Below are 14553 nucleotides of genomic sequence, written 5' to 3'. Positions count from 1 at the left end.
TCGGAAAGCGAGATGCGGAGAGACGCAGAAATATGGAGACACAAGCTGGACGTCGATCCGAGGAGAGGCAAACGCCCGGGAGAAGAAGGCGGGCCCCCTCCTCTCAGTCGTCTCGGAGTGATCGCGGTCGTCGCCGTTGGCTTTGTGTCGGGGTATGTATGCGGGAGGCAACAACGACGACGCCGATGATGGAGACACACACGGGAGGCTTTGAGACAAGAGATAAAGAGTGTGCAGAGCGGTGAGACGCAGTGAAAGACACTGTCCCGGAATGGAGTTGAGTACGTTTACGGTCAATGAGAATAGAGCTAGGCAAATGAACGTTTATAGTTAGAAGAAGTAGAAGAGGAGGGAGGATGATGATAAATAATTAGAACACTACATTTCTACAGTAATCCTTCAAAAGTTTCTTGCTTTTAAACTGCTTCGCTTGAGCAGTGTTTTCAGATCCAATTTTTGGGGCATTTTTCCTGTTATTACTAGTGTCAAATCGAAAATCACAAAGAGTATCAGCAGGTAATGTCAAAACAATTGTGTTGTTTCGTAGTTAAATGTACATCGGTTATGTGCCTTTTTCATCTAACTTATAGTTAGGATATAGTTGAATACATGTACAGATGAATGACGTGGTGCAAAGGTGAATATATTCAAATGTGCGGCGTCGCGTCGGAGACCCCACGCGCCTCTGCCCTCCATGGTGGGGCTGTGGGATGCCTGATGCAGATGCACATAGGAAACTGCCTGCTGCACACTATTTCGTTTTGGTATCGATTCATTGATACATACTTCTGATGCAGCCGCCAGCCATCGTGGAGGACGAGAGACGAGTCGTGCAACATGCCCTCAACACTGATATGATAACAGACACTCTTTCGTTATGTCGACGAATCGTTCTTCTCGTCGTTGATGATGACAACTTCGAGAAGAACACACATAGACTAACATCCATTGAGAGGGGGGTTCAGAGCTATTCGGAGATGGAGTAGGATTTTCTCGAAGCGGAGTTGGTGCGCTCCATTTGTCAAGTGTCTTTGTAGAGAATACACAGAAAAAGCACAGTGAGGAGGAAAGTGCCTCTCTCGCACGCGGGCGGAAGAGCAAGAGAGCCGGTGTATGTGCTCCATCTCTTCATTCCCGCGCGAGAAGCAAAGAGTCAACTTCTTCTCTCTTCTTCTCCCACCCCGCTTCTTCTCCTTCTTCTTATTCTTCTTGCAGCTAGTCAGTCAGTATCGAGGAGAGCAAAATAAACATTCCAACGTCTGTCCTCTTTTCATCGTCTTCGTCTTCTTCTTCAAAGATTCTCGGCCGATTGGGATTGACTGACTTGACGGGAAAGACGGGAACGTTGAGTGTACAGAAGGATAGCGGGAGGTCGCGCAACATACAGACACATACTGTTGGAGAAGTCAGTGAAGAAGAAGAAGACGAATGGAGAAGAAGGCGAGGACGATGGTGACGAGGAAGGGGAAGAGTAAAGGGAACAGAAAAAGAAAAAAGAGCGTCGATGGTAAGGACAGAAAAACCAGCAGAATATACGGAAAAGTGATACATATTGAGATGTGGATGAATGATGTGGTGAAGGTTGTCACCAAAATTTTTAGAAAAAAACAGGAGATAGATGAGTGGGTGGAAGTTATCGTGTATCTAAAATGGTGTCTTCTTTTGTTGACCGAAATTATTATTCAGACTACAAGAAATAAAAGTTGCATAACCACAATCCAACATTTTAATTTTGTGTCGAATTGGGGTATGTTGGAATGTTTATTATTATACCTTTCATTTCCAATTCTTCTTCTAGAAAAAATTTAGAAGTCATATCACCTTCTAGTTTTGCAATTGTTTGGTCTGATAAGTGATTTCTCATTTTGAGATGGGAATTACCTAGATAACTAGAGAGAACTATAACTGTATTTTGTACTTTTCGAATCATAACATACTTGAGAGCAAATAGCTACAAAAATAACATCTACAGTAGTAACATAATTGGATGGCGTATTTCTTTTAAAAAATCAGAATAGAAAGAAGACGTCAAAGTGGTGCGACGGCTCCCTGGTTTCCATGCCTCATTCTCACTAATCGCCTTCTATTCAAGGGATTCTCCTCGCCGCGAGAATTCATAGAATCATCCAAAGAGCTCACTTCTCACACGGCACCAAAACATGTTGTGATAAAGCTGATAAGATAGCGATTCAGATGACTATGAAAAGTGAGAAAGGAGGAGCTCTTCTTCTCTTCAAAATGGGGATTAGATGGGAGACCGGAGGAAACAGAAACGAAAAAGAAGACTCTGGACGACGATGACGAAGGAGAAGAAGAAGGAGACGCATCCCCCCGGAGACACTCACCCACACATGTCTTCTCTTTTCTTCCTCAAGATGCTCAACGCAGATTCTGGAGCGCCCTGGAGCACAAGAGAGGGCTCCAAAACGACCCGCTCTTCGTTTTTCCTCCACTCTTCCTCTTTGTTGACAACATTCTGGTGGTGTCTCCGGGCCAGCAGACAAAGAGACATTAAACTTGACGGAAAAGAGAGTCGGGTCTCTGAAGGATTCAAGGAGACTGACTAACAGAATGAAGAAGGAGACGACCACGATGTCAAATGATTCGGAAGATGTTGACAGACGACACGTGGCAAACAAGTGAACACTCGCACAAAAGTGTTAAAGGTAAACGGGGGAGGGAATATTGGAGCACAACCACCACTCGGCTGCTTTTGAGGCAGTTGAGGTAGTGGTTGCTCCTGCTGACAGTGACACATAAAGGTGAATAAACAGATGAAAGAGGCGAAGAGAAGAACGACGGCGGTGAGGTTTTTGGTAAAGTGAGGCGGTGATGATGGCGGAGTTGTGTGATTCCGACCGCAGCTCCGTCAAGCTCCCGAGTCCACTGGAAGCAAACAACGGCGGAGGTGCACGAGCTCACGGAGCTGTTCTCGCTTTACTCATTGGGATTGAGATAATAGAGACGATGGGCTATAGTGTTCTGTATATACTAAGACTCCTATGATATTTGTTAAGGGGTTAGAGTTGTGGAAAACTAGGTTTACAAACTTTATATCCAATTAAAGTACCTAAAATTATCAATAGACACAATTCTCTAAAACTGTGCCGTATGAACATTTTTGGAAAAATACAGTACCACTGAGAGTACTGTATGTTTCATTATGGAACTCGTTTAGAATCACTACAGAAAGAAAAACTGTGAAAGAGGTCACCACCATTTCCACAAGTCTTCATCTCCTTTTTCTTCATCTTTTTCCCTGTTAGAGGCCCGGTCTCCATCTTGACACAGACGTACATGTCTTCTCAATCTCAAGTCAAGATGGACGACGTCGCCGTCTTTGAAGACGACGAATGAAATGAATATGGAGAAGAAGAAGACCAGCACAAACACAGTGTGGTGCGGTGTACAGACACTCAGAACAAGAGACAGAGAGGTTATATGGAGAGTGAGGGTTGGGGCAGATAGTGCGTCTAACGGAGAGATGACGTACATTTAACTGGGTGCCTAAAGACAATACATATGTGTTTCTGGTGACCCGACCTAACATTGAAGCACACTTTTCAAAAAGGGCTTCTAAAAGGTCTGCTCTCCAGGAGACGTGACACGGATAAAGATGGAGTGTGGATCTCAGAGAATAGACGGAATAGAAGAAATGGGAGGAGAAGCTCAAAGTATTATGAGAAGATTATAGCTTCACTCCCTCAGCATTTGTGCCCCTTTTCTTGTGCTTCCTAGTTTTCAGAAGATACAAATAAACAAAAATTCAGAAGTGAAGCAGATTCGAGGAATGTTCTAATAAATTCTCTCTAGACTCAAAACGGAAAGAAGCCATCTGTCGATGTGGATTGAAATGGACGTCCTTGGACATTGACATCAAAAAATCAAAATGATGCGTGGCACACCGGTTTCGGCTCCGTGATGGTCATTGGTAGAAGAGGAGAGTATTTGATAAGCACGTCACTGCAAAGTATTTTCCCACTTCCGTCATTGGACGGCTTTCTCTTGGAAATTTCTGCAGAGCTTCCAGCTAGCTTCTGACCAAAATGGCAAATTGTAGTGGAAAAAATTTTTAGTTCATTTTATATAGTGGAAAACTATTTCCAGATATAAAATAATGCATGGTGGTACAACTTAACATGTACTAATTCAGGTTATAAAAGTTTAGATATTTTTGAAGTCAGTTTTTTATTTATTGTTTGAAATCTAGAAAGAGAAATCTACACTAAAACCCAAATTAACGCAATTACCAAACAATTACCAATTTATAGTGATAGGAACACAAAACGTATGAGGTCACCTGTAGTGTTTGCTCAAAACGAGAAAAATAAGTAGGAGAATTTATGTTGTCTCTGTTATCACAGCCACTCTCCAGGTTATTCAGGATGATATGGGAGGTAGATAAGAGAAAAAGAGAATGAAGAGAAGAACAGATAGAAGCACAATTCTAGTGACGTGGAATTCTTTATTCCTCCCTCTATTGGATCAAGCTCAATTCAATATTTCATCTGTCGTTCTCCAGTAGCGTTTTGCCCACCAGAAAAATAATTCTACAAGAGAAAAAAAAAGATGAAACACCGCTTTATCAGAAGTGTTGTCGAGAAAAAACGAAGCATGAACGATGAAGATTGGGAGAAAGAAGAAAATAAGTGGTGAGAAGCCTGACGTGGAGGCAATACCGGCGCGGAAAAAGAGAAGAATTTCATGGACTGATTGATTGGAGTTTGGGAATATGGTAGTGTCATCGATAGAAATAGGTTGGTCTAATGAAATATTGAAGAGGAGAAAAACGTTTCGAACTTTTTGGTAAATTTGAGCTACTACATACGAAAGCTATTGAAATCTCAAAAAATAATTGTAAAGTTTAGTCCTTGGCTGGAATTGGAGGGTTATAAAATTGCTCGTTTAAAACTTCAATTCAATCGTATTGGTCAGATTTCTCGAAGTTATTCGTATAATATTTAACATGCCAAAATTCGTACCATTGTTTTCGGAAATTGAGAATTTCTAATTCAAACTAGAAATTTTCAAAGCAGAAACTGAGTTTCTGTGTGATCTCAACATACAAATGTTCTTAGAAGCTCACACGACAAAGTCTAAAAAGTGTAGGATTCTTTGAAAAGAGGACATGCTCCTTTACATGCTCAAACGGCTCTCAGGAGCTCAGGTGACTGAGAAGAAGATTTTGTGAAAGGCGGAGCACTTCTTCTCTTCATCTTCTACTGAGATGATGAAGATGAAGAAGAAGAAGCTTTCTGGTTGCTATGCGGAATAAAGAAACACAGAGAGAAGCGCTCTTCTCATACACACATCTCCTCCAGAAAGCGTCCGTTCTTGACTTGACCGACATGAAGATGAAGAAGGAGAGTCAGTCGGTTTACAACACAAAACTTGAGAAGAAGATGAAGATGAGTGGAGACGCAGGACCACGGGCTCCTGAGCCGGGAGGAGTTGGGCTCTCAGGTTGAAGATGAAGCGGATGCGGAAGTTGAGATGACACTCTTGTATAAATTCTTGTCAGCAGAGTTTAGACTACTATAGTTTGTAGTGTTAGGCACAAAAGGGAACGATGATATCAGAAGGAAAATTTACTCTTATAACACGGTTATAACTTATATTTGGGAATCAAAAATTCCTTGGACGTCCAAATTGTTTATAAGATAACTATCATTAGCGACTCTAAGATTGAAGTTTTGTTTGAACTGTTTGAAGATTGAAATATTCAAAATGTAAGCGTTCATGTAAACTTTAAAAATGGCAGAAGGTATTTCTCACAGAATGGCTTCACCATCGTTCAACAAAAAAACTGAAAGCCGAGCTCTTTCACTTTAGCTCACTTTCGTCCATTCCAGGAAAGATGGCCTTCTTCTTCCATCTCGACGACCACCAAAACGATGACTTCATTCCCCCTATTTCCATCTCCTCACCACTAAATGACGAGTGTGTAGTTGAGAAGGCGAAAAAGAGCTCCAGAATTCGAAAAGCCCTCCTCTCCTCCGCTTCTTTTTTTTTCGTTTTCGTCCCGTCTTCCAACAAGCCATCTTCGTCTTCTTCTTCTCTAATTTATTCACTCTCGGCCACAGGGGGTTCCGAGAAGATGTCACCACCGACAACATCAGAAAAATATTTTTAAGGGTCATGTCACGAATTGGTCCGTTTATTAGAAGCACTGCTTTTCAGGTTTCTTCAGAAGAATTCATGATAAAGACAGAGGACATTTTGGCCTTCCCCTTGGCCATTCATCCACTATTCATCCCTGATTACTCATTCATCCGTATTTTCCAAGTGTGTCCGCTCTCCTTTTCAGCTTCCTCTCTCCAGAATCCTCTCCAGTCGCTATGACGACGATGAGGAAGAGCAACAGGATACAAGAAGCAAATGTGGAGGATGGCACACGACGAGAAGAGAGTCATGTAAGGATTTATTAAAGAGGTGGTGGTGTTGGTGGCTACTGGTGAAAAGAGGAAAAAGAAAAGGGAAGCACGTCCAAAATGTACAAACAAGAAGAGTTGGAAAACGAGGGGTGAACAATATAGAGAAGGGATTTTACAAAGCGAATGTAGTTTACAGATTCATTGTTGTTGAATTCAGGGCATCCCGCATGGCAGACATTGTCACATCATCATAAGTGCAACAGATTTTGGCTTTGCCATTTTTGGTTCGGTGACAGATTTGGTTTATTCCACGACAATTGTCATCTGTGCATTGCTCTCCGGTCTCAACATAATCCTTTGGACATCCTGAAGTAATAATTCAATAAAAATGAAGATCTCTAAAAATTTAGACATTGGTAGAACAATTTATGGATTTACAGAAAAATCCCAAAAATATGTCATTAGTTTTCTGCTTTCTATGATTATAGTTTGTAATTTGATAAGGGTGTTGTGGCAGCAGAATTATAAAATAACTCTAATTATTGTTTGCACTTTTGCAAAGCTAGTTAATCTTGTGATAACTGAAACAGATATTCATATACTGATTTCAAGAAGGAATGCATTGAACAATTTTTCAAAATAAAATTTCCTTGGAAGTCACTTACTGTTAGTTCCCTTGCAGCAAACATGGGTATTTGGATCACACATATGACCCATACTACAATCACTGGATCTCTCACAACGAATTAATTGCCCTGACTTGTCTACTGATGGTTCTCCTCTTAGGCCAATTGAGCACATAATTCTTTTGCACTGTCCGTCAGCATAACTGAAACCTGCTGGACACGAACAAATACTTCTGGCACATTCCATTTTTGCAACTTCAGCGTACTCTTCGGCGGCGTCGGGACTCTTTGAGTAGACGCATTGCGACGAAATGTGACAGCTGTCTCCATAGTACGCCATTGAAAAGCACTGGCCTTCGTGGTAGATGTCTTCGAGTGAAACACAAGGCTTTGGACAGCAAATCTGAAATTTTAGATATTCTTTCAAAGGGGTTTGAGATTTTGAAAACCATACAGATTTCTCGGTGGCTACAGAATCCCTATGACAGTAATAATCTACGGGACATTTGTTACATCCATAGTCTGGAGGATATGACGATTCATGTGGTTCTCCCACAGGGCATGTTGGGCGAATTTCGGATGGAGACGGACAACAAAATCCCTTATAATAACCGGGTTTACTTGCATCATCGAACACAGGAACACAATAATGCTCATCTGGACAATCATCTCTTTCATTTCCAAAATCCAAAAGAGTTCCATTTTGAATTCCTTTCATTAGACGTTCAAATTCGGCATCGTTAATATCACTTCCATTTTCTGACTTTTTCAGGCTTCTGAAACTGGTGGAGACACTCGAAAGAAGAGAGTTTTTGAGAGAGCATGTGATAAGCTTTTCATCTCGTTTTAGGGGAGCTGCTTTGTTGACACATCGGTACTCTGCAATTTTCTGAGATGAACTAGTTTCAATGAAGTTTGATTGATATCTAATTGATAAAAACATTTGTGCTGAAAAAAACTCACCAAGGGGTTCACAACCTCCATCACCATTTCTCTTGAAACCTCTCTTACATCTACATCCTCCTGAAGAGCATTCTGAAAATGCAGCAGAGCATTCCATATCAGTCTTACACTTTTCTTTCAGACGTCTTCTAACTCTTTGACAAGTTTTTCCATCGGAAGCAAGTGTGTATCCAAAGTCTGTGGCACACTCACACATACAATTTCCACGGGCTCCACAGATACAAGCTGCTCCACCAGAACATCCAGATTGTGGAGAGCACACTTGTCCTCGCCACGGACGTTCATTTTCAATGATTGCTGGTGCACGGGTAACGACGACTGGGGGCTCAACATCTACACCTGGGACGCAGCAGAATCCAGTTGTAGTCTCACAGAAACCATTCTCAGGGCATGGCATTACTCTTCCTTGTTTGAATTGGCACATAATAGGTTTGCCAGTTATGAAGTTAACCATGGTTTTCTTAGTTTTTGGACAGGTTGGTAGTTCTGAAGAATGTAAATTTTACCGGTTAATTTGATAATGAGGATCCTCATTTAATTTTTCAAAATGAATAACCATGTCCTGAAATATTTACGTTTTATTGAAAACGTGGTCCCTTTTTTTTCCAACGAGAATTTTATAATCAATACGATTTCTTACTTGTACAACAAACTCCATGCACTGGATTACAGATGTGAGTTGATGGGCAGTCTTCAGTCAAATCGCAGATTGTCAGAGTTCCAGTAGGAGAGAGGACAAGTGCACCTCCTCCTGGACAAAAATCTTCCGATGTTCCTCCCAATGCCGATTTCGGGACAAGTGACTTGAAGCATCCGGATTTCTGTCGTCCGTTAACATTGCCAGGGCGACACTCTTCACCCTAGAATACGTTTAAATGAATCTCCGCGCATTTTAATACTTAGAAGTTAAAAAAAAACGATACCTCGTCACATTGTAAATCATTGGAACACGAATCTTTCCTACAAGCGCCTTCTTGACAGAAGAATCCTCTACCACATTGCATTGAATGAGTACATCCTCTTCCAGACGCTGTTCTAGCGCTGACAACTCCAATGAGAAATAACAAAATTGACAGGATGACTAGCCGACGGGATCGCATTGCTACTGACTGAAACTAAAATCTCCAGCTATATCCGATCTGCCCCAAAGGACCGCCCTTTGAATGTTGGCACACCTGTTGGTTGATTCAGCCGCATGCTCAACTGACCGTTATATTTGGTCACTGTCTTCAATCGTGTCAACAACATGTACATTTTTATGTATATCATCCAGCATCAATGAGAACGCGTGCAGCTAAAATTGGAAACATTGCATACAAATGGGCATGGTTGTAAGGGGAAATGGAAATGTTTAAAAATAAAATAGTGAAGAACAGTAATGTACAAAGACTCGAATTATTAGGCAATCACACATCCACTGGAATTGCTGGGATCCTTTTCTGTTTGGTAGATTTTCTCCTCGTGAACTGGATCAAGCTTTGACTTGCTCTGAAATTAGTGATTACAACAGTTTAAATGCTTTATTCTTTTTAATAAATGCATTTTTTAAGTCGAATGTTTTAAGGAAGAAATTTAAAGGAGTTTTAGTATGACAAATTCGAATGTTTCCTAGATTTTTTGGAAATGAAAAATGAAAAAAAATTTCCTTGTAAATGTGTTAACATTTGATAAATCCGTATACTGTTCAAATTATCTGTTGTTTTTTTTAGATCAAACTAACGGAAATTGCATGTTTTCGCTTTTTTTGAACGGATTTTATTGTCAAAATTGTATTTTTGGTAAACGCTCAATTTTTGAATTTGCTGTTTTTGAATTTATATCCAATTTTTACTTTAGAAGGCAAGAACGGAAATAAAAATTGAGCGTTTCAAATTGAAACACGTTTTTCCAGAACTCAAAATATTTGTTATGTAATTAGTTTAATTTAGTTTTTAAAAAATCGACGCGCCTACCTTTTTAATTTTTGAAAAATCTGGCATATTTGCTTTGGACAAATCAAAAGCGGAATAAACTGCCGTATTCCATGATTCCGCTGGTGGAGGATAGGTAAACGAATCAAGTTTAGCCAATCCATATGTTGCTTCTACATCCAATTGAGGAATCTCATCTGGAACTTTTTGATGATAGATGAATCCATTTTCTCGCTCCGCTTTTTCCAAATGTCGATTGAGCAATGGCTCGATTCTTCTGAAGAACAAGTGTTGCTCAGGCTTGATACGAGTTCCAGGACCAGTTGCAGTTGCATACATTGCTGCCATTTCTTTAGCAACTCCATACTCAGCAATTCCTTGCTTACAAGCTCTCACAGCTTCTCCACATTTATCCTCTGATAGTTGTTTCTGTCCGAGGAAGGCAAAAGCATACGCCAAATAGAAATGATGCTTCAATTGCAGATATCTTCTCCATCTCGCAAAACTCTCATCAGGCAAATTATTCAGGCATTGATCAGCTTTTGAGAATATCGATGCAGTTACAGCAGCAAGCGATGAGATTAATCCATCATCATGTTTCATTTCAATAGCTCTAGCTACAATGACCTCTTGTGCTTCTGCTGTGGCAGTCAAAATATACGTTTCCATAACTTTCGGATCAAAATCTGAGCCTTCAACTTCATTGGCACCGGAAAGTCGTGATGATTCATCTTTCACATATTGGAACATTCCACCTGCTTGTCTCAAACACTGAAGACATTCCTTTGCATCAGATTCTCGTACCTCATCCTTTCCAGCCATCGACGCAGCATGCTTTGTGAGCCACATTGCCATACATTGAATCATACTGAGAGCTTCAAACCAAGTATCCGAAACTTCTGTGGCGGCTTGTGGAAGCATTGAGTTACCCCATTTGAAGCGGATCAGTGGAATTAGTTTGCTGTTTTTGTTGCCTGCGTCCTTGTTTTCCCTGATAAAGAGCGTACTTTAAATAATGTTTAATTTGGAAAGTATTTTCTTTAAAAAATTTGTTTGTAAAAAGGAATGGTTAAAAATCAATCAAAACTGGTAAACCAAAAGTATAGTAATTTTTGAATACTTTTAAATTTTTCAGACTTTTCAAAAATTTGAATTCGTCTTTAATAAGAAACTTTTGAGAAAAAAACTCACAATTCTACCATAGATGACTGAATTTCGATAAGAAACCCGGCAAAAAGTCGAAGATATTCATTGAATTCTTTTGTCACTTCTTCCAAATCGTTTGAAGCATTTTTGAATTGGCTCACTAATTTATCACGACGCAAACGCAGTTCTCTGTAAATATATATGTGCATTTTCAAAAAGTATATAAATAAAGAGATTAACAAAAATCAATTAAAAAAAACATACCCGCAAATTTTTGAGCATGTGTCAGTTGTGAGTACTCCTTTCAAATCGAATTTGACAAATTCCGTGGGTTTTATTGGATTACGATGAAACCAATGAGACATTTTTCGCCTGAATCAGGAAAAATATTTTTTTAGAAATGAAGGAAAAAGAAGAAACCACAATGGAAAACATTCAAAAGAATAACGTGATGTTTAGACAGATATTGCAATGAATCACTTTTCAAATTTCGTAATTCTATTGAAAAATCGATATGCTACGTAGTCGGTAATGTATACAAAAATGATAAACAATTAATTTGATATCTTTCTCAAATGGCAAGTATGAAATCAAAAAATGTCAAAAGTATAAACAGAAAAACAAGGACCTGGGTTGACTAACTCAAAAATAAACAAAATTCGATAAAGAGAAATGCAAGTGCGCCCCATTCCTATATTATTTATAAAGTGGTCACATTGTGTCGAGGAGGACCAGTATACCCCCGACCGAAACAACTCTTGAAAATTATGTGAGATGTTTCGTAATATACTTGTTCAAATTGTAAATGCATTTCAACCGAAGAAAGTTTTATTATCAGAAAAAAGTTGAATCATGAGAGTACGATTCGTTGTTAGTCAGTGAATTTATAATATCAATGATAACGAATTATGTGACAAATTCTTTAAAGTGTGGTCGTCGTCATAATTGTTGTGGAAACCCTGCTTACTGCTCTAATTCGAAATTGACTAATTGTATGAGATTTCGATGGCGGATCGCGAGATTGGCTGGGAGTAGTCGACTTTTGATGAAATATGGACATCAATAATCTAAAAATAAAATATAATTAAGAAAAAGTGTGAGATAATTGAAAACAATTATGTGGTCACAGAACGTTTCAGTATTGATTTGACGTTAGTTTGATCCAAAAGGTTTTAATAGTCTCATGTAGCGTGGTATTTTTAAAGTTTCATTTTTATCTGTAAGGATTTCTCTTTTCTTAATTCGATGTACAGAACAGTATTAGCATATAAAAATTAGGCATCTTTCATTTAGATTACTGTAGGCAAAAGTTTTCTATGATCAAAAATAGTTCATTTTGTCAATTAGCTTACCCGTCAAGCGTTGTTACAGACAACGCGGATACCGCTCCACAAATAAACTGAAACCATTGAGCAGCATAGAACGTGTAGACATATGTATTCAACATACAATCGGTAGTATGAGTACAATCTTGTATTACACACTGAATGAACATCTTTCTTCTTTTCCGTTTTCTTGACTCTGACACGTTTTGATCCATAACTGCACTCAATCCAATCGCGGATCTTACTATTTTTACAATACTCGAAACATTTATTGAGAATGAAATTATAGCCATTACTAGGACTAGGTTGGTCACATATTCCGACAAAGTTCTTGAGCAAACTGTGTCTGTCGGACTCCATGATACACTATCAACAAAGAATATGTAACTACAGCCATCTAAAAGTTTGAGAAAGTTGAAAGCGTTATTCGGAATTCTAACTCAATTTTTAAAAAGTTTTGGGCCGCATACCTATCATTGCGGGAAGTGACATCAAAATTGCAATACACCATAATCCACCTAATAGTATATTTGTCCAGGGAACTCTGTGTTGTTTATTAAACGAATAAGGAAATGAAATTGCAACTGCTCTGTTAACTGCTAGGCTTATTTGAGTAAATGGGCCTGACATTAAATATGGGGCCCATCCAACTATTTGGCCGAAGAATACGTTAAATTGTTGTGGGAGATAATAATCATTTCTAAATTGTGAAAGTTTGTTCGAAAGTACATATATTGCGAACACTCACAGGTAAGCACAGGGAGCAGCCCATATGAGGAATGCCGTAGCGATGTGCACATTTGCAACAGATTTATTCACACATATCTTATTGAATCCTTCTCTTTCGCGAAACATTCTGGAAATCACCATTCCATTGAGAGTTATGTCTCCAAGGCTTAACTGAAAAGTTATTCATAAAAATAAGTTTTTAAGTAATCTTATCTATTGAGAACAGAGGTGGGCGAATATTTTTTCGGATATTTTCTAATAATGAATTTATCAATAAGTATTGATGCAGTTATTCTGGAAGAAATGTATCCGAACCAAAGAGTAACTATTAAGCAACATTTTAATATGATAAAACCTAGAAAAATTCTACAAGTTTTCCTTACCGAGACCTTAAAACTTATTAGCCGAGCAACATCGGATATCGGATATTACGGATATTACGGATATCGGATAATGGACTTGCATATCGTTTATACAGAAAACTTGTAGAATTTTTCTAGGTTTTATCATATTAAAATGTTGCTTAATAGTTACTCTTTTGTTCGGATACATTTCTTCCAGAATAATTGCATCAATACTTATTGATAAATTCATTATTAGAAAATATCCGAAAAAATATCCGCCCACCTCTGATTGAGAACTTCTTGGAGAAATTTTAATTCGTGTGTCATAATAGATAAAGAACGTTTTCTCGTTTTGCAATACTTACCAGCACCATAATCGTTGCTGCAATATACCGGAATTCTATCATGATCGACTATAGCCTGCCACTGAAAATTATAGAAATGAGAAATAATGATCTGAAAAATGCATATTTCGGTCTAACGTTGGTTCTCACAATTATCTTTTTCAATGAAATTTATTATTTTTTAGGAAGTTATGCGAGACGGCTGAAATTTTTCACAGAAAGATCAGTTCATTCTGCTGATACATGAAAATCGAATTCTCTGTGAAGGTGGGAGGTATAAAAGTATAGCAAAAAAAAAGTTGTACCTAGTTGGTCTTCAAGCATCGCCGAACTCAATGTTATTTATCTAAAATATTTTGGAATTTATCTGTGCTTTGAGTAGCTAAATGGGAGAGTCAAACTAATATTGACCTAGATACGTGAAAATTTAAATTATGAATTGAGCTTTTTGAAGTTCGTTTTTTTTCAGAAAAAAGATGTACGTGTCAATAGAGATATTGAAAGGTTTCGAGAACTTTTACTTGATTTTCTCTTGCTTTTCTGTTGAACAGTTTGAAACATAGTTAAAAGAAAACCGGAAACTATCGAATTCAACCTTCTACTACTTCTGGAAAAGTGGCTCTAGGGCCACCAGAAATACGATTTTATGGAAAAGTGGCTCTAGGGCCACCAGAAATACGATTTTATAGAAAAATAACATAAAATCTTGAGCGTTAGACAACGTTAGTTGAATTGTCAAACTGCAGTGACAATTAAATTCCATTCATTACGCTTTATTGAATACGTGGAAAA

At 38.6% G+C, this 14553-nt stretch overlaps 3 protein-coding genes and 3 non-coding genes across 6 annotated transcripts; 1 reads left to right on the top strand and 5 right to left on the bottom strand.

Moving 5' to 3' along the window:
* Window positions 1–2331: 2331 nt before the first annotated feature.
* C01B7.8 lies at window positions 2332–2554 on the bottom strand. Its single transcript, NR_069111.1, has one exon. It is a non-coding gene; the product is annotated as an Unclassified non-coding RNA C01B7.8 (non-coding RNA).
* On the top strand, window positions 2432–2729 carry C01B7.14. The gene has a single exon (NR_069110.1). It is a non-coding gene; the product is annotated as an Unclassified non-coding RNA C01B7.14 (non-coding RNA).
* A 3197-nt stretch (window positions 2730–5926) lies between these two features.
* B0507.14 lies at window positions 5927–6119 on the bottom strand. The gene has a single exon (NR_069109.1). It is a non-coding gene; the product is annotated as an Unclassified non-coding RNA B0507.14 (non-coding RNA).
* Window positions 6120–6404: 285 nt separating this feature from the next.
* Window positions 6405–9153, bottom strand: B0507.1 (EB domain-containing protein). The gene is made up of 7 exons (NM_001392568.1): window positions 9139–9153; window positions 8887–9078; window positions 8604–8823; window positions 7964–8449; window positions 7455–7879; window positions 7040–7403; window positions 6405–6740 (listed from the first exon to the last, which is right to left on the bottom strand). Exons 2-7 carry the CDS (start codon window positions 9061–9063, stop codon window positions 6565–6567), a joined length of 1848 nt encoding a protein of 615 aa, NP_001379585.1. The 5' UTR covers window positions 9064–9078; window positions 9139–9153; the 3' UTR covers window positions 6405–6564.
* B0507.2 (BRO1 domain-containing protein BROX homolog) lies at window positions 9093–11391 on the bottom strand. The gene is made up of 4 exons (NM_001383358.2): window positions 11284–11391; window positions 11065–11208; window positions 9916–10864; window positions 9093–9451 (listed from the first exon to the last, which is right to left on the bottom strand). The coding sequence occupies exons 1-4, from the start codon at window positions 11382–11384 to the stop codon at window positions 9362–9364; spliced, it is 1284 nt and encodes a 427-aa protein (NP_001370343.1). The 5' UTR covers window positions 11385–11391; the 3' UTR covers window positions 9093–9361.
* A 438-nt stretch (window positions 11392–11829) lies between these two features.
* srx-115 (7TM GPCR serpentine receptor class x (Srx) domain-containing protein) lies at window positions 11830–13824 on the bottom strand (the record flags this gene model as incomplete). The annotated part of the gene is made up of 5 exons (NM_001026182.2): window positions 11830–12086; window positions 12372–12741; window positions 12815–13044; window positions 13093–13244; window positions 13783–13824. 5 exons carry the CDS (start codon window positions 13822–13824, stop codon window positions 11942–11944), a joined length of 939 nt encoding a protein of 312 aa, NP_001021353.1. The 3' UTR covers window positions 11830–11941.
* Between the last annotated feature and the right edge of the window lie 729 nt (window positions 13825–14553).

This window comes from Caenorhabditis elegans, chromosome V (genome assembly GCF_000002985.6).
Source record: "Caenorhabditis elegans chromosome V".
Lineage (NCBI taxonomy): Eukaryota > Metazoa > Nematoda > Chromadorea > Rhabditida > Rhabditidae > Caenorhabditis > Caenorhabditis elegans.
This window is presented reverse-complemented; position numbering and strand designations above follow the sequence as displayed.